We start from the raw sequence: 20,392 nt of genomic DNA on the forward strand, positions 1-20,392 counted from the left end.
CCAGCTTCCTGCATTCCCTATCTTGACGACTGCTTTTTGAAGGCGGGCTAGCCCCCGGCTGTCATCTCCCACCTCTAGACCACGGGGAACCTCCTGCACTTGCTGGGATTCACTATCACTATGCCAAAGTTACAGCTGTCTCTCTCTCAGATGCTTTCTTTATTCGGGGCTGTTCTGGACACAGTGCAATTTTGGGTTTATCATTCCGACTGGTGAGTCAAAGATATTCAGTCTATGATACCGATGTTTAATCCTCTATCCTGGATTTTGATGAGGCAGACTATGAGGCTGTTGGGACTCATGGCCTCCTGCATCCTGTTGGTATCTCATGCCCAATGGTGTATGTGGGCTCTGCAGTGGGACTTGAAGTTCCAATGTGCAAAGCATCAGTGGAACCTCTCCGACATTGTCCAGATCTTGGAGGGAACTGCGAAAGCTCTTCAGTGGTGGCTAACAAACCGCAATTGAATCAGCAGCAGACCCCTCTCCCTTCCCCAACCAGATCTCACAGTAGTTACAAATGCATCACTCCTGGGATGGAGGCAGCCATCTGTGAGAGGTGGAGATAAAAGGACTCTGGTCTCCTGCGGAATCACTTCAACCTGTTGGAGCACTGTGCAATCCGACTCTCATTGAAAGCCTTCTACCTTCCATCAAGGGAAGGCTAGTGCAAGTGCACACAGACAACACTACCACCATGTGTTACTGCAACAAATAGGGCTGGGTGTGATCGTGGACCCTTTGTCAAAAGACCCTGCATCTCTGGATGTGGCTGGAACAGCGGGGCAATTCACTGGTGGTTCAACACCTGGCAGTTTCGCTGAACGCAAAGGTGGATGAACTCAGCTGTCAATGCCTAGAGGATTACAAATGGCATCTCCAGCCAGAGGTGGCGCAGGGTCTCTTAACAGTTGGTAGAGCCTTTGTTAGATCAGTTCGCCTCAGTCGAGAGCGCACTATGTCATAATTTTTGCCCGCTGTAGTGTCCAATGGGGACTCTCGCTTGGAGATGCTTTTCATCTCAAGTGGAGCACAGGCTTCATGTACACCTTTCTGCCCATAACACTCCTGCCCACAGTTCTCTAGAAGATAAAGAATGACTGGGCCCAAGTCATTCTTCTGGCTCCGAACTCAGTACAGAGAGTCTGGCATCCCAAACTACTGAGCATGGCCATCGATCCTCTGATCATGCTGCCACTTCGGGAGGATTTTCTGTCACTGCATCAGGGAAGAGTTCTCCACCCAAACCATTCCACACTCCTCCTTGCGTGGAGATTGAGCGGCACCAGTTGACAGCATTCGACTTTCCTCCCGAAGTCTGTAATGTGATTCTGGCAGCCAGGCGTTCCGCCACCAAGACAGTAAATGCCTGCAGTTGAAAAACATTATGGCATGGTGTGCAGAAAAGTCAATTGATCCCCTTTCTGCCCCTCTTTCTGAAGTTTTGCTTTTTGCTCTTTCCCTTATCTTTCTGCTCTGTCTGCCTTCTTGCAGCTGCCTGACCAACCCTCCTTGTTTAAATCCCGTACCGTACATCGGTTTTTGAAAGTTCTCATCCACCTGTTTTCCCCCTTTATCATTGTTGAGGGATCTGTGAGACCATAATTTGGTTCTGACATTTTTCATGTGTGTTGTGTTTTGAGCCTCAGCACAACTCCCCACTCAGGCGCCTCACGCTCAAAACAGCCTTTCTGGTGGCCATTACATCCGCCTGTACACTGAGTAAGCTGAAGGGATTGTCATCCAAGCAGCCGTCTATCTGTATGACAAAGTGGTGCTTCGCATAAGGGCCTCCTGTCTGCTGAAATTGGTCACACCATTCCATGTAGGACAGTCCATCACCCTACCTACCTTCTGCGCTCCTCTACATCCTTCTAAAGAAGAGAGGAGAGACTCCAGTCTATGGACCAAAAAGAGTTTAGTGGTTCTGCCTTGACCGCACATGGGAGTTCCAGGTGGATGACTAACTCTTCATGGGGTATGTTGGTGTGAAGAAAGGTTGGAGGTGCAGAAGGGAACCATCTGTCGCTTGGTTGTGCTTTGCATCGAAATCTGCCACGCATTGGCCAAGAAGCAGGCTACTGAAGGCTTGTGAGCCCATTCCACCAGAGCTAAAGCTGCGACCACTGTGCTAGTTTGCAGAGGTCCAGTTCTGGACCCTGCCAGGCAGCAATGTGTTCTTCCCTGCACACGTTCACCAAACATTACTGTTTGCACATTCAGGTACATGGAGATGGACACTTCCTCCATTCTGTCCATCAGGACTTCCTAGTCTGAAATTGGTCCACTGACCCTCCTCTGATGATTGTATTGCTCCGTATCTATTCAAAAGTAAGGACTCTGCTGCTAGAAGTCTCCATCAGATGAATAAGTTACTTGCATTCAGTAATGCCTTATCTGGCAGACTATATCTTGCCTCAGATTCCTTACTGACTCACCCATCCTCCCAGCTCTGTGGACAGATTTCTAGGGTCAGGGCTGATCTCTTTCAGGGTCCTAGTTTGGACACACAAGTGTCAGTGCGTTTCATGGCTCTACGCTTCTGGAGTGGAAAGTCGTGAAAAGTTAATTGACGTCAGCCTGCCTGACTGTGTGCCGATATAGTTGCCGCAGACATCACTTCCAGCACGGACTATGCCATGCGAAGGCAATCGCTGCACCTACCGGCGCCTTGGGGTACTGCTCACGAAAAGTCTTCCGGATGCAGTCTGATGCCTGAGGAAATTCATAGTTAAAGGAGTCTGCAGCTAGATATAATCTCTACCAAATAAAGGGTTACCAAAGGTAAATAACTTGTTCACAAAGATCACTAGTTGAATACGTGGCTACTTTCCTATGAGGTAGAGAGGCGCTGCTACTGTTCATTTTCACATGTAATGTATGAATAGGAAGTGTCTTGTATTGAGAGATTGGGCTATCTTATTTCCCTCACAAAGGTCCTTGGGTTTGTCTCTACTGAAGCTCAGTGCGAATGCTGTAGTGGTGTGCCATCGTCTTTAGATCTCATGCTCTCTTCAATTTGTCTTTCAGATTCAAAGGACTCGGGCAGCTTGTGCTTTGTCTTCCGGTGGCTTTTGATCTGGTTCAAACGTGAATTTTCCTTTATGGATATTCTTCAACTCTGGGAGGTAATGCACTCTGGTCTGTCGCTGTGATTTGTAACAGCTTTAGAAATCTCAAACCATCAGGTGTCTCATTGAGAAAGCTATATGTTGTGCTTGCTTTTTGAAACGTCTATGTACATCGTAGCAAACCTATGAAATAGGGTTCAGCCAGACTGAGCAAATTCTCATTGTTCTTCCCTTTCCTCTCTAACATCTGTGGTTATCTTTGCTATTGCTTCTCTTGCCCTGGTTATCTTTCTGTATGCCCCACTGTCTGTCATAGAAACTCCCTGAGGCTAATCTGTTCTGCAAACAACCCGAGATGACCTTTATATCTCTAAACGACTATTTGATTAGAGAAAAACCTCTTTCCAATTGATTTAATAAAAGGCTGCTTTTTTTGTCTTGGGCTCATGGAAGCAAGTTTTTGAATAGCGAAAATAAAGCCAGGAGGTTGGCCTATAATCTTCCTAGTTTGTTTGACAGATATTGATTTCTCTTAACACCCAATGTCATATTCAAGTCAAATCAGTCTTTTGTACATTGACTTCTGGTAGACATCAGACAGAAGTACTATTCACAAAGAGTCTATATCTTATCAAGAAAGTCTTAAAATCGAACACAAATTAATATTTATATATACAGAAATAGATGCACTGTTTACATTTATAAAATAGAACAGATAAAATTATTGATAATGCATGTTCAGAAAGATAAAGTCACATGAGATTATATCAAGCAGTCTTTGTTCATATTTACTTATTTACTCAAGAAGAGACACTTGTAATGCAACCTAGTTGCCATTGAAACTGAAAAAGTGTGGATATCTCTTTCCCAAAATTATATCCGAAAATAGTTGTACTAGATGACGGTATCAATGCTTGTACTCTCGATTAATGAAAACTCTATTGTAAAATGGTTGGTCAGGTTAATTGAATTCTTCGTACAACATTTTGTTTTGCTAATACTGTCGTAGAATGTACAAACGAGTAACACAAGTATTGTAAATTCTTCTACCTGTCCCCCACAAAATCAGTATTTTCCTTCACAACAATACATCTTGTCCCATTTTTTTGTCAGTATGCATAGTTGTATTTGCTGTAACCTCAACTTCAAGAGTGTGTTATACTCTCATTGCAGAATTCCAGATACTGAAGTGTGGTGGGAATGATAATGTACACTTGAAGCTGCATTAACGGTAGGGCACACGGTCCTCCTGTGTGCTGTTATTCACCCTTAATTAAATGTGATGCCAGGCACAGATCTTGGCTGTGCACCCTTTCACAGCACGTGCAATAGTAACACCTGTGAACAGCACCTTAGTGAAAGATGAACTGGCTGTTAAAAGCCACCAGTCTGCCTTTCACTGCAGGCGGTGATCCAGACTGTCTTTCAAAGAGGACAGGGATCCACCTGCATGGCGCACAATCGGCAACTTTACCCCCATATTGTGGAATGCCTGGGAAGGTATCAAGACCCCTGTACCCTCTTCCAGATGACACTCTCGTGCTCCTGATGACAACTTCTTTGCATCTACGTCTGTCATATTTCATGGGTGCAGAGACAAAGAATTCCCTCATGTTCCCCGTGCCATGCCACTTGCGATTATGCCAGTTCAAGTCATGTTATAGAATGAGTCACACACGCATGTGCAGACCCTTCTGGTACATCACATAAGCCTAGGGTTCACCTTATGAGTCTCCTGCAGTTGTCAGACTGCATTGATAAGTGCATGGAAAAATGAACTACTGCCAGCACAAGCGGTGGCATGAGGCATCACAATGAGCTTATCAGTAAAAAAAAAAAAGATTCTGTGCTCTTGTCAACGCAGATCCATATCTTCCTCCTCTTATAATTTTTTTCTTCATACCTCTCAAACCTTCTTAAGTAGTGAACCTAGTTATTTGTGAGGGAACTTCCATCCCCTCTGCTTTGTGTTCAAGTCTTGCCATACATGTAAAAAACTAATTATTGTGACATTTGTTAATGATGAGTTACTCCCAAGGACAAGACCAAATCTTGTGACAAGTGTCCTGTTATGCTCTTGGACGTGACTGCGGATTGAGATGCCCCAACACAATATGGCTGATCCCTGCAGAAGGATTTCTGATCCAGATCACCTTCTGCAGATAGGTGCATGAAAAGTGAGTAATTCGAGGAGAAGTCCTCCCAAGTGTAAGAATCACTACAAAACGGATTTGTCTTCTCCCAGATGTAGTTCCTATTCTTAGGATCGTTCTGGAAGTCAGAGTCCACTTACTCTGCCCTGGCATCTGCGTTGTCATCGGATCAGTTGCCTATCATGGATTAATGGTATCTAGAGTTTCCGTCCCCTTCAGCTAACCCTCAGATAATTGCACCTTTAAACCTGGCTATACTTCAAATCTTTAGTACAGCTCATCATCCTCCCTGTGATGTACCTATCAGTCCCATGTAGCCATTTGATCAATCAACTATACCTTCACTGCGTCTCCAGCTGCGGCCTTGGTTGAACCTGTAGAAAGGTGGATATTATTTGTTGTGGACCAGTGCCTGATTCACAACCTAAGGCCACCACCTGCTACATGTCAAACAAATTAAATAAATTAAACATTTGCTCACTCCCTGGTATGCTGACACAAAGCAGTCAGACTTAAATCAAAGCACTGTATAAAGTATTTAAGCAGTGCATACACAGCAGAAAATGTCACACAAAGCACCATACAATCCCACTTCCAATTCTAAAGAGAAAGCATAAGACCAAAACAACAAAATCCAATAAGTGGAACCAGCTACATGAAGTTTTAAACATTTGATTGAAAATATTACCAAAAATCACAAGTCACCAAAGATAGTCTATGGACGTTGTAGAACAGGACCTAGGCGATATTTGAGACTGACTGCAATGGAGCCATGGTCAGATAGGGCAAGTGTATTGGTTCTAGTGAAAGTCTTGAAGTTAAAAAGTTTTAAAAAGTTATAATGTCCTACCTCAAAAAGAGACATTGTCATTATTTTGAAGAAAAAAGTTGTATCCCTTGTGGGACAGATCTGAAATTGTAGCTGCTGCGTGGAACTGCTGGCTGAATAACTGCCGCAGGTTGGGCCCACTAAGGATCTAGAGCTTTTAAGGTTTTTGCTTGAAAAAGTTTCTAAGTTCCAAAACAGAAGGGAACTTTGTTATTTTTCCAGAACTGCTGGAGCCTTTCAAGGGTATGAATGTGAAATTCAATTCAATATCGCATGACTGGTGGCCATTTATTTTTCACGGTGGGTCGAAGCCGCATACGTTTTCAAGTGTTTTCAAACATTTTCCTGGTGCCCAAGCAACCACAGGAGCCCACGCCTAAGCCCCCGTAACCTCAGCGTCACCTAAAGACTCTCATGGTGCCAGGCAGATGCCCATGGCAGAGTGTAGTCCAAGTTTCAGTTGCCACTGGTCAGCTGGAAATTGTAGATATAAGGTCTCCTGCAGCTTTTTGTGTCACGGTAGCCACATAAGAGGTCAGCCAACTGACCCTTCGAGTCCACTTTTTCATCTTGGGGATAAGGCAGACCATGTTCAGTACTTCAGAGCTCCTCACAGGTCACAGACAGCAGGTCCAGTCCTCTTCCGTTCTTCTGCAGGTCCAGAAAGACTTCTTAGGAATGCTAGGTGAGGGTTCAGCTTTGTACGGTTTACAAGCCTATGGGTTGGGTATTTTCCTGTGCACCAGAGGCATAGCTTTGGGGTAAGAGGGGGCTTGGGTGTGGCAACCCCTAAATAAATGTATTCTTGGTTTTAGAGTTTATTTATTTTATTTTATTTTATTTTGAGAGTTTTATACAGCGCGAACAAGATCTTTGCAGATATCAGAGCGCTTTACAAGTAAAAAATACAAAGTAGAATATACAAAGTAAAAATACAATGTAAAGAAGCGAATATACAAAGTAATATATGAGGTAGTTAGGTACCAGGTGCTAGTTACATAGGTAGGTCAACGGACATGAGGTAGGTTATAGGTGTGGTAATGTAGGTACACTGAGTATAGACAAAACAGTTGTGTCAATAGCATAAAGTGCAATAGCAAGGAGCATATACTTGCTTAAGCGTCTTTAGAGTATCTAGAGTTTAAAGGTGGGCCTAGTTGAGGTGGGTGTGTGCAGGATGTAAAGACCCACAGGTGCGAGTAGAAGGGAAGTAAGGATCGTTGAGGTGGAGAGGGTAAAGTGTGCAAAGTCAGCCAGGTGCGTCAACAATATAACAATAAACATAATCAACCAGGTGCATCAAAACATTATAACAAAATACAAGGAGTGAGCGTATACAATACGTAATTCGTTAATACAGGGTACAATAGGCCATGGACGGGCAGGACTTACAGCGCAGATTCATGAGTGATACGTAGAAATAGGTCATGTGTATTTTGCCATGAGGATCGCTTTAACTTTCTTCTTAAAGATAGTGATAGTGATAGAGTTAGGTCTGGGGGCCTAGCGCCGGGGCTGCTGTGTCTTTGTTAGTTATTGTCGTTGTATATATATTTTGTTCGTTTTACCAAAAAAGTAGTAAATTTACACCAATAGAAGTAATCCCTGAATGGGTACAATTGTACTACGTTTTGGAATTCACAAATATTGGCAGTAATATGCTTGAGAAGCTGAGCCATTCTCAGGTTTCCAGGAATTCCACTAGCAATCAAAAACCAAATAAATGATGGGATGAATGCTAGCAAATAGTCTACCCACTGGCAATCACTCATGGTAACATTCCAACCCATTGTGTTTTGCCCACTGTGGAAGTCTAGAAAGAGGCCCACTTATATCAAATCAGTGCTTATCTTGTTACTCATGAGAAGAGCCTATCCCAAACCTTGGTCATTTCACTCCTCTATCCAGCGGCATACTGTAAATGAAATTTGAGATTCATACCCCGCTAATCTCACTGACTGAACTACACCCCTTATGAGCAGTCCCTAACCAATGGGGAAAAGTTCCCAGGGACAACCCTACCCTCTTTTGCAGAAGTTTCTGTTTGTCCAATGCAAACAATCCCAGTTTGCCCTCACCCGAACGGTTTGGCCGATAGCTTTCCTCCCACTGGGTTTGGCGCCAACCTGATTTGGGGGACAAAAGCTGGGGCCTTTCCAGGTGTCACCTAATATTTACTTATGACAGGGAAGGCCCCTTTGGGGTAAATAAGTTCCTGGGTCTATTGGTCTTCCTGCTGGTTGAAGAAAACAACACCTCCCCACTTCCTGCAAGGTGATGAAAGTACCTCCCCACACCATTGTCTCTGTAATAGGAGCAGTTTTCACACAACTCTCACACCTAATTCCAGCCAAGGGCAGGGTGGGCAGTTGCTGGAGATCTAATGCAAATTCCTATATATTTAATAATGATCCGACTTTCCGTTAGAATTGAGTTTGATGAAATATAAAAATAAGTCTTTGAATTATGTAGCTAATATAGTTCATAGAATAAAGTGTAGAATCTATACTATGAATTTTCCTATGTACCAGCTGCAGCTTCACAAGTGCAAAAACATAAGTTGGCAGGGTATGCTCAGACGTGAGTCCCTTGCTCACTTTGCCACTGGATTCAAGCAAGCCTGGCTGAAGACGGCTGCAATGCCAGAAACCGGTCCTAGGAAGCTTGTTTCCGGTCCAGGGAAGGCATGGCCTGGCAGTTTGGGCTGGACTGTTCCCATGAGGCACAGGGTCAGACTGATTTGCATATGGCCATGTCTGAACTGGGGTGGCAGAGTGGGCTAAAGAACGGTGATGGATTAAACCCAGATCTGTTGACTGGGTGTGAGTGTTTGATTGGTTCAGATGCTCCGTCCATCACAAACCCCTTTTGTACCGTAGCTTCACAAGTGGCAAGGTCATTTTGGGTCTAGTCACTGGGGGAACATGCCATTTCTAATGTCAAACATATCTCACTCTTAAATATTATGCTCCCTACTTTGTGGGCAGCAAGGTATGCTTTAGGGTGACTTATTTACATTTTAAATCAGATTTTCCTTCATGTATAAAGGGTGATTTTAACATGTCTGTGCAGTAGGGTGATAGCTGCTACTGGTGGCCCTTAAGCCCTGTTTTTACTGCTACTTTACTGGATTTCACATTAGGTGAGGCGGTCCACAAGCGGCATTTAACTTTCCATGCCACAGGTGTATTTCTGCAACATATTTGATGGCTTCAATGGAAAGCCAAATGTGTGAACCGCGTCTCTTGCCAATTTTGACATGTGTTGAGGTCAGAGCACATACACTGGACTTTGGAAAAAAGTGTCCCAGTGATACAAGATCACCAGCAGATGAGTAACCCCTTCCCCGCCAAAAAATGAAAAACAGGAGGTCACCATTCATAACTAGGCCATTTTTCAGCAGAACCTATCAGGAGCTGCCATACTTGACACTGCATATGCCGTTATGGTGGAGGCCTTACCGGTGACCCAATTTCTGTTACTGGCATTGATATCAACACCGTCAATATCAGAACCACATATGGGGTCATGCTGTCTACCTTCCAGAAGGAAAATCCTTGCAATAGCCACAGAAAGGATGGAGGACGAACCCAGGAATCAAAGATTTTCCCTGATGGATACCCTTTAGAATTCAAATCCCCCTCCTCCTGTTCACCCTACCAAAAATGAGGAGAGGAATAATTGATTGAATTAGTAGCAGTCTGTAAGTTTCAATATTTATAGGACCGGAGACAACCGTGTTGGTGATCAACTATGTTTGGATTTTCCAGGCACAAGAATGGTAAGTCCATACAGTATCAGGCCACTACTCGCAGGATCATTCTATACAGTAACAACTGCTATACCATAGCAAAGAATTAGCTATCTGAAGGTGTCAGAACACTTGCTGCAAATGAAGCTTGCTCATCATTGTCTAGGTGAGTCCCTAGGTCTTTGCCATGCTGTACAATGGGCTTCTAGCTGCACATTCATAAAAATGAGGTGCTTACTTCTAAGCTTGCATTGAAGGCCAGCTCTCCAGGTCTCTTCAGGGGGATATTCTGTCTAACCCATCTACTCAGACCAGTGGCATAACACAACATGATGGGGTCCCCATGCAAAACATGATGAGGGACCACTCAGTCTCCTATATATCACAAATATTCATTGGCCTTGGATTGAATGGGTGCCCCCTGTGCAGCAGGGCCTGCATTATGCTGCTGCCATAGACTCCACGCGGTGAGTGAAAAATCAGCAGGAAGATGTATGTGTTGGAAAAGTAAGTTACTCAACTTTGGTAAAGATCTTTATGGTGGATATTGAATCATGCAGATTGCTCACTGACATCCCTACCCTTGCTCTGAGGAGTGGGGTTAGTAATGATTTCCTTAGTTCATAAGATCCCACGCTATTTTGGTTTTGAGTGGTACATTGCTATTTCCCCTACTACCTGTCTCATAAGGGTGTGGAAAAAGAGGATGGGAACTGATGCAGGTAGGCACATGGCCCTGTGTTGTCACATTCAGGGCGATGGACTCCATTTGTGGATAGAGCTGCTCAATTCAGATAGAGTACCCCAGACTAATAATTAACTAAGGTAAATAACTTGTTCTTCAGTTCCATGTCAAAATTAAGTAATCCGCCCCCCTCTTTCAGCTTACTTCTGTATAGCTGCTAGCGGTATCTATGGGCCCTTTTTTACCAAATCTCTTGATCACAGTTTTCTGGTTGTTGGTGTTGAGGTCATTATTTAAGGATTATTTAACTAGCAGCTCTTTTCTCCATCTAAGAATTTACAAGGCATAGACTGTATCATCTGTATATTATAGTGTAGGTATGACACCTTAATAAAACATGGTAATGAGTTATCGATTTTACCCAAAAGTAATATAGAAAAAGACTGATAGGTGCTAAGTGCACTGAACAGTGTTAAACAGCAACCCTTCTTAGCCATCTTTTGTCGGTATTGCTTACAATTACTTCATTCTTACTAGATGTCGAGGAGTCAGAATATGACTTGACTAAAAGTTGCAATATTCTGTGGTCCACTTAATTACTTCATAACTTGCCACATCATAAGCCAGTATAAGCCAGGCATACCTATTCCACCCCTTCTATGCAAAATAAGATGTCAGTATTTCATTCCTAATAATCTCTAAGCTGTGGCACAAGCCACTCTGTGTTAACATATTTTCCATTTCTGGCATTCATTTAAAAGTAATTTACAGCTAAATGTAAAACACTTTTTTTAGGTCGAAGCCTGCCAGACATCCCAGCTGTCTGGTTTGCTAAAGACATCTTTGGGGCGTTCAGAAATCTTTCCTGGGAATAAATTCCGCCCAATGCTTACCATTAGCGTTGCAGTTAGTAACTCACATTGTATGGCTTTCTATTTGCTGGTTTTATTTGTTTTAGGCTGTTCAGCTTCAGTTCGTGCCTCCCACGGAGCAAAGCCTTTTCACACTACCTCTCCTTGTATTCTTCTAGGAGTGCTCTTTTCTGTAAACAGGCCTGTAAATCTTGTTCTTATCTTGTCACATTTTTTGAGCATTTAAAGACAGGGGTCAAATGTCAGACTGTCTGCTGGGGGAGCTTAGTGGTTACTTTTCTTTCTCTGACTTCAAAGTGAGAGTGTCAGGATTCCTGCCATAACTCACCTGTCTTGACTATCACAATTTACCAGCATGACTCATATAATTCCTCTCAACACCTATGTTTGAACAAAGGTATTGTACCCTGACTTTTGACCATATTACACATTGTTGGTAATAGCTAACTGCAGCTGGTGTTTCGCGGTTTATTTGAAAAGGCTTAATAGATTTTACAAATGTTTTACCATGCATACGCAAGGTCAGGTTTCAGACGCAACAGAAACATCCTGAAAATCCACCACAGTAAGTATCAAGCAACCGGCATAGATGACTACAACGTGAACCTTCCGGAAGACGGCCCACATCAAATTAATCCCCTGCATCTGTTTCTTGCTTTTGACAGTTAGAACACGACCTTTGTGAACATTCTATTACGCCTTCTAGAAGACAGCCTCATCGAATTATTCATCTGAACCTGTTTCTTGCTATAAGCAATTAGAAAGCAACCTTAGTGAACATTCTAAAACACCTTGAAGACAGCCTCATCAAATTAATCATCTGGACCTGTTCGTTGCTATAAGCAATTAGAACATGACCTTTGTGAACATTCTAAAGCACATTCTAGAAGGCAGCCTCGTCAAGTTAATTATCTGCGCCTGTTTCTTGTTACAATCAAACTAGAATGTGACCTTTATGAATGTTCTAAAGCAGTCTTATTTAAAGACTGTCCACACTCCATCCCTTCGCTTAGGATCTTTTCCTGCCACTTACCTGTTTTCCGGCTTCCAGGCCTCTGTCTTGATAGCTCCCTTGATCCTCCCACTTCGACCTCATCGTAGAGAACGTCCCGCATTAGTCTTGTACCTGGATGGAAAAAAAAACAAGAAGAAAAGGAGAGACGCATTAGCAGACTTGATTTTACTACGCGCTGAGCTCAATTGCAACATCGTGCTGCAAACAAAAGTACAATATCTGCTGGTACCATTCATCAGACTGGTGTGAATACTTGCTGCAGTATTGCTGTTGAGTGGACGAGCCACAACATGTTTGACTCTACATGCTTTCTCCATCCCAACACCCTTCCCCCTGGGATTTGCCACCCGAGCAGTGTCTCCTCCTGTAAACCGAGGGCAAGTCTCAGGAGGATTCGGGAACTAGCGTCGCCGCCTCATTGGAATCATCTGGAATCCAGGTAAGTAGCTTATGACAGAGAGGATTCATGTGACAATCTTGCTGGACACTAGAGTTAGGAAAAGTTTTAGTTTTTTTAGCACACAAAAACCCTTAAAAGGAACTGTGCAAGTATTTCGGAATACATCGGAATTAGGAGAGCAGAAATAAAGCACATTTGTTTAAATTCTGTAAGTGTGTTGGAAACAAATGCCTTACTACGATCAAAACAAATCAGTACACCTGGTGATGCCATTTCTACACATTATATTTTATGTGCTGTATAGGTTATTAGTAAAAAGTTATGTTTGTGCACATGTAATGGTCATTTTGCACACTCTGCGTCACTGCACTTTACTCTGCTATCTAATAGCTTCAGATCATCCCATGAGTGAGCTTCAAGCTGTTTCAGTCCAACCTACCTAGCCCATGTTCTGTCAGGACAAATTGGTTCTGAGTTCTAGAGTGGCCTTTCTACTGAAGTTTGTCACTCCCTTTCACAGTGGACTGTCCATCACACTTCCAATGTTCTTTGCCCCTCCTCACCTCTCAAAAGAGGATGAGAAACTCAATTGTTTGGATCCCAAAAGGCAGCTGAGCTTTTACATCACTCATAGCAAAGACCAGCGGGTGGACAATCCGCTCTTTGTGTGGTTCTCTGGGGCAAAAAAAGGCAAGCCAGAGCAGAAAAGGACTTTGTCTGGGTAAATAGTCCTCTACATTAACATCTGCAACACATCGGCCAAGAAGCAGACTCCAGAACGATTGAGGGCCCATTGTAATAGGGCCAGGGCTATTAGCACTGCAGTGACACATGGAGTGCCTGTCCTGGACAGCATAGGCATCGGTGCACACGTTCACAAACAATTACTTCCTGACAAACAGATGCGACAAGAAGGGCATTGTGGCTGCTTGGTCCTGCAGAATTTTTTGGTCTGAGTCACTCCACAGACCCACCACCAGAAGTGGTAGTGCTTTGGAATGTTTTCTAAAAGTTCTATTACCTTCAGTAATGCTCTTTCTGGTAGATTCTGTATCTTACCACTGATTCCTCTTTGGCCTCCCATTTTGCATCATGGCCTCTTTTCCATCTAAAAAGGCCCCAAATTAGAGAAACTGATGTCAGCGTGCTTGGGTGGTGCTCCATCTGTCACTTCTGGATCAAAACAGGGACGAAGCAGAGTTGCACAGCTCCACCTACCATGCACAGGGGCTGTGCTGAGAAATCTTACTGATCTAATCTGGCACCTGAAGATCTTCCAAAGGTGAGGAAGCTGCAGTTAGATAGAACATGCACCAGCAAGAGAGTTGCCAAAGGTAAGTAACTTGTCTATGCGAATTGCAAAATGCTAGTGCATGTCTTCATACTGGCATCAAACCTTATTTGTATCTCGCCATCATCTGCTTACATCTGACATTTTATCTGATGATGGTTAAGTACTTTTCAAAAGAGGAGCATGTAGATAGTAAAGAATAATAAAGGGAGCGGTACCCCAAAGGAATAAAGAACTTCTTTTCACAAGTATGAAGTGCATAATCCTATCTGAATGTATAGCCCTGATTGTGAAGAAGCAAATACATCCTTTCAGAGGTTCTATTTGGAAACCCCATTCATACTTTGAACCTGGTCAGTAATGTTCTTTGATTGACCATGTTGTTTGCAACTGAGAGTTCAATAAGCATTACAGTTACTTTCTAGACTTTGCCAAAGATGACAAAGAATGTCTTCTCTTACGTTTGCCTGTTTCTTCGCCTCGAGGCTGTCAATGATTCGAAGGTAAGCTGTTAGGTTCTAATTGACAGTACAATAGTAGTGGTCCACATTCTGATGTAAGGGGGGCATCTTCTTTCCACAGACGTCCAGTCATTGTAGCATTGGGCGCACAATTAGAATTTGTCACTGGCGACAGTATATCACCAGGCATTCAGAACACCAAAGCAGACATGCTAAGCAAAGTTCTTTATGAGAACAACTATAATTTGTTACTCAAAGAGGTAGCAAACTTTGCTTTTAAATTATGGGGTAGCCAGAAATAAATGCTTTTGTTACAATAGGAGCCAGAAAAAATACAGGCTTCCACTGAGGTTCCTCGAGCAGGTTAGTTAAGGTATGTATTGTTGATAAGTTTTTCAAAGACATTGGGCCCTGCGTAGAATTTGGTGGGCAGGATAAACTTCACAAATATGGCAGATGACCGGTTTGCTTTTTTGCAGGCCCATCTTGAAGCACAAGCAGACAGGATATCCCTTGTGTTTTGATGGGGTATTTCCTGTCCATCAAATTGTAATAAGGCCCATTGTACCTTCTACAGTAATCAGACTGCCCTTTCATGAGTTTGTTGGGCAGGCCAGAACTGTAGTCCATGCTGCATGACAGGGCTTTGCATTATAATCTATGGATTTAGCGTTGTGGCACCTGAAGTCTTGCAGTGTGGCCATCTACTTGTCGTACATTACTTTCCAGCAACTGGAAGGTGGGGCTGGAGATAGTTTCCCAGATTTTTTTTCCGCAGACACCCTTGGACGGCAAAATCACTCACTCCTCATCATGCTGCACATTTTCCAATCATTTTTCTTGCCTTCATGTCTCGTCCATAACAGACCTAATGTAACAAATGTATACATCCCCTTTCTCTTCCTCAACCTGGTGTACTTTACTTGTTCCTGATCATGGCATCCTTGACACAATTTGTCTGTATCATTCCTAATCTCAGGAACATGTTTCAACTTGTACACAAATTCTTGTGATTAGAACTACCCTCCTCAAGGTTGCTTTTGGTGCCTCGTTTGTGGTGAACAACTCTGAAATTAGTTTGCAGTCCACACAATAAATTCTACACTGCCTCGGAGATAAACAGCAAAATATTGCTTCCCTCACCAAAAGGTAAGGGATTCTTTTTCATTTACAGAATAATTTTCCGCTAAACCGCATAATGTAAACCACAGGATGTAGCAGCTGCTTCACCTGCACTTTTGTGGATGCAATGGTTGAAGTTTCATGGTATTCAGCACTAAAATGTCTAAATTGGGTAATTAAAGTTGAAAGGTTAATTGCTAGGAATCATAATGACAGATGAGCAGTAACTGCTAGAGTTTTGAAATACAATATTCCAGTTACGGGGTATATGAGATATTCTCTGCTTTGAACAATACTTACGTACCTGCATCATAATAAGGACCGCAACTCAACACATGAGGAAGGACTTAACAAAATCCTCAGCATTCAAAAAGTTGAGACAGAGAGAGATAGGAACTACTATGTCTTTTCAAGTCCTCAGGACATTGGATACACAGCCCTGGCCATCAGAATTGCAGCTTCATTTGACTAGGATATGCAGTTGTCCACAGGCCTATTTTACAAAATGGCTCTAACATAATGGGGGATGTGACATAGAAAGGCTGCCTTGCTCTGAGAAGGCTGCTCTGGGACATGGCTGTACACACTACTATATGGCTGTTCCTCACATGATTATACCTTCTCATGGCGTTACAACTGGAGGCTGTTCTGTCGAAGAGCCTTGTTGCCAGAATACTGTACCGGTGGGTCATATTTACCACCATCAGTCCATGCCTGCAGTAGATTATACTGCCAGATAAAATCCTGAGATAAAAATTCTAAGTTCTGATGATTCTACCACAATGTCAGAGAGGATAGTGGTCACCTGACAACATAGTGCAGTGAATTAACTATTCACTGCTCACAACTGCTTCTGTCTACAAGTAGGCGTTTGAGTACACTGAAAGTCATGACTTGGGTGCACTTAAGTTGGGCATAAGTAACCCCTGTTATTTACAACATTTAGAAACCATAGACATCCGGTGTGGAAAACAATATACCCACCAGGAGGAGCCTAGTTAATTTCTGAAAATTATAATTGGAGTCCAGATGTTTAATATTCTATCTGACATTCACCCCATTTTGTTCACAAAGGCTCTTTTAGTACTGGTACCCTATTCTTATCTGTTGTTCTTTTATACCCATAGTTGGATGTCTGACTGGTCAAGGCTCATTGTCCCATTTCTTTGCAAATTAACCTTCAGGTTATTATCGTCTTCCATCTCAGAGACTTGAGCTTGTAGGAGCTGTGCAAAGGGTCCTATGCAGGATTAACATTTTCGAGGCATGTGGGCTGCTAAATTCATATCTTTTGCATTAGATCGCCGCCTAGTGTTGGGTCCGGATGATCGCACATTGTTGTCCTGGAAGAGTCTTCGAAGTATCCTGAGATAGGTGGCTCCTCCCCTGGACTACAGTGCGCATGGGCATCGGCTCCATCCCCAGATTGTTTTTTTCCGCCATTGGGTTCGGATGCGGTCTCGACGTCTCTCTGTCGGAACCGAGAAAAACTAGCTTTTTACGGCCAAAAGGCCTTACTTTCATCGCGTCGGTATGTAAATGTAAATGTAAATGTATTGCGACTTATATAGCGCACGTATCACCCGAAGGCATCAAGGCGCTTGCTTAGGGAACCCGTCCTGGTATTCCCCTGTGAGATACCCCAGCAGGGAATCCACAAGGTGAAAGCCAGGCATCCCGCCGCGAGGGGCCGTAGTGGAGATTAAGCAAGCTATTGCCCAGAGTCGCAGAGTGTGACCCCGTGAGTCAAGTAGGCACCGGAGCGAGAATTGTCAAGTCCGTGGAATTTTTTGAGCCCGAGACCCGCCGAGGCGGGGAATCGAACCCTGGTCCACGGCCGATCTCAGCTTCCGGGTCTGCCGCCTCTAACTACTGAGCCACGCTTCTCCTATTGTTTGCGCACGGTCTCGAGTTCTTCCGTCTCTTTAGTCGGATTCTGCGGAGTCGTATCACTCTTCGGACATCGAGGCCTTCTCATCGCAACACGACCGCAACTTTTCAGCATGGAGCGGAGCCCGTTTAAATACTGTCCCATCTGTGGGTCGAAATACCCACATATCGATGTGCACCCGGTCTGTAACAAGTGCCTCTCGCCGGACCACAACGAGGACAACTGCATGGCCTGCTCCAGATTCAGGTCAAAGAAGACTCTCAAGCTTCGGCGCGCGGTGCGCCTTGAGGCCAGACAAGCGGCCCCGGATCCAGAAAACATCTTCGGCGACCAAGAAGAGGAGGGCCAGAGCCATCATCTTCAAATTTCACCGCCCGCGACGGACGTCGAGGCAGATCCGGAAGACGACGATGGAGTCGTGGGTCAAGGCCTTGAATACGTCGACGAGGTAGGGGACGTCGAAGAAGTTTATGGGGCCGCGGAAGATAGCTCGGGTGATGAGCTATGCCCCGAAGGTTATGCGGATCAGGCTCGGGTCACGGGATCGCCAGTCGGCCTTACCCAAGACCCCGTACCGCAAGCCACGGCCCCGCCTTCAGGCCCGGCCACGGACATACTTGCTGTGCTGCCCGTAGCGAAACCGAAACTAAAACCAACGGTATCGACTACACCTAAAATGGCCGACCCGAAACCGAAACTTACGGATTCGAGCGTCCCTAAGATGGCGGCCGTTCCACCAAAGAAACCGAAACCTGCTGCCTCATCGACTCCGTCGGCCTCCGGTCCACAGAAGTCGAAGAAAACTGTCGATTCGACAGTGTCGACATCGTCGACAGAAGAGGTTTCCTCTAAGAAGGGAGTTCGGCACGGGTCGACCGGTGCGACGCCTTCAAAGCCCGCCAAAGCTGGCGACAAGACTCCGGTTCCGACTGGGACGTCGTTAGTCGGGCGCGTGGTGGAGACGGAGCCGGCAAAATCTCACGGATCGAAAGCTGGAACCTCAACACATCGGTCCAAGGACTCTGTGTCTACGGCTGCAGCGTCCACGTCTAGGACTCAGAAGGGCCAACAAGACGTCGGATCCGAGGGCAAGAAGAAGGCCTCCTCGTCGGCGCCAAGTGCCGCTGTGAGTGACGCGTCCCCCATCGCCGCTTCACTACAGAGAATTCGGGAGAAGGCATCTGCGACGTCGGCTCCGATGCCATCGCACCAGAAGCCGATGGACTTGCCGGCGAAGCCTGCTGGTAAACTTCTCTTCCTTCTGCCGCCCAAGGAGGCTCCGAAGGCCTTTACGCCAAAAACGGCGCCAAAGACATCGGAATCGTCAACGTCTGGAGCACTGACAGGTCGACTACTCGACTCAGGAGAAGATTCTGAGCGTTTTATCGACGCAGACACGGGCAAATTAACCCTTTACAAAAGAAAGATCACTTCGCAACCAGTGGACTCCTATGTTATCCCACTGAAGAAGAAAAAGCTTGCTCAGGACGCTTCAGCCCTGATAGAACCTATCCAGCCTCCCCCTAGAAGGAGCCCAACACCTTCCCCAGACCACTCGGAGGGTGAGGGATATGGAGAAGATGACCAATACACTTTCCCCGTCAATGAACCCGATGCACAGCAAGATTCCTATGACAACATAGGTGACCAAGGCACCCAGGATGTGGGGCAGGACCAACAGCCTTTCAGTGCACGTGCATCCCCAACAGAAGATTCTGCAGGTTTTCATGCACTCATTGAACGGGCAGCTGCTAATCATGATGTGGACATGCATGCTGACCCGGTAGAAGAAGACTTTCTATTTGACACTTTTTCAGTCTCTGAAAGGACAGTAAAGACACTGCCTATGCTCAAAGGGGTCCTTAAGCATGCTGCGGACATCTTTAAAGAACCCACCAGGGCGAGGGTGGTCAATCCACGCATCGAGAAGAAGTACAGACCAGCCCCGGCAGACCCTGCATACATTCGGGGACAGTTGCCTCTTGACTCCCTTGTGGTCGCAAATGCCCGCAAACGGGCGAACTCCCAAACGACGGGTGAAGCTCCTCCTCCGGACAAGGAGTCAAAAGTGCTGGAGGCAGGGGGCAAAAGGGTAGCTGCGCAGGCTGCCAATTTCTGGCGTATTGCCAATACACAGGCACTATTGGCACGTTATGATAGGGCGCATTACGACACCCTAGAGCAAGTTTTACAACACCTGCCTCCGCAGTTTCAAGAGGCTACCAGACTGCTTATAGAGGAGGGAAAACTAATCTCTAACGCAGCCATAAAGTGTGCACTTGATGCCGCAGACACAGCAGCTAGGGCTATTAACACTAGCGTCATGCTGAGACGACAGGCATGGCTCCGCATATCGGGGTTTAAACCGGACATTCAAACAACCATGCTCAATCAGCCCGTCAATCCTGATGGACTGTTTGGTCCTGATGTTGACACCACCCTCGAAAAGATTAAGAAAGACAACGAAACTGCTAAGTCTATGGGGGCCCTACAATCACAACAGTTCAGGGGCAACACTTTTCGTCGCTCAGGTGCACGTGGAGTCACCAGAGGACAGATGGGTCAACAGTCACAGTTCTCCAGAGGTGGAGCACAGTCCTCGTACCCCAAGCAGAACAAAGGGGGTTATCGAGGAAACAGCACCAGAGGGCGTGGCAGAGGAAACAACAATTCCCGCTCCTCTGCCCCAAACAAACAGTGACTCTCTGTCACTGCCCCCCGACCATTTAACACCTGTCGGGGGGAGACTCCAGCAGTTCCTGCCAGTCTGGACAAACATCACCACAGACAGGTGGGTACGACAACTTGTCCAGTACGGTTATTGTCTGGAGTTAAAGTCCACTCCACCCAA

The 20,392-nt window shown here is 45.0% G+C and overlaps 2 protein-coding genes across 11 annotated transcripts in view; one reads left to right on the plus strand and one right to left on the minus strand.

The window, feature by feature from the left end:
- TBC1D17 (TBC1 domain family member 17) overlaps positions 1–20,392 on the plus strand; it is a 738,599-nt gene that overhangs the window by 611,282 nt on the left and 106,925 nt on the right. The window contains exon 14 of the mRNA XM_078655234.1: positions 3,031–3,128. Within this exon, the coding sequence (XP_078511360.1) occupies positions 3,031–3,128 (98 nt within the window). The remainder of the gene's footprint in view (positions 1–3,030; positions 3,129–20,392) is intronic.
- LOC144770585 (uncharacterized) overlaps positions 1–20,392 on the minus strand; it is a 655,819-nt gene that overhangs the window by 329,768 nt on the left and 305,659 nt on the right. For all 10 annotated transcript variants that reach the window (XR_013598937.1, XR_013598934.1, XR_013598933.1 and 7 more), the window contains one exon: positions 12,395–12,487. Coding sequence is in view for 6 of the 10 variants with exons in the window: in XM_078655237.1 (XP_078511363.1) it covers positions 12,395–12,487 (93 nt within the window). In the remaining 4 variants the exon portion in view is untranslated. The remainder of the gene's footprint in view (positions 1–12,394; positions 12,488–20,392) is intronic.

Source organism: Lissotriton helveticus, chromosome 7, assembly GCF_964261635.1.
Source record: "Lissotriton helveticus chromosome 7, aLisHel1.1, whole genome shotgun sequence".
NCBI classification, from domain to species: Eukaryota; Metazoa; Chordata; class Amphibia; order Caudata; family Salamandridae; genus Lissotriton; species Lissotriton helveticus.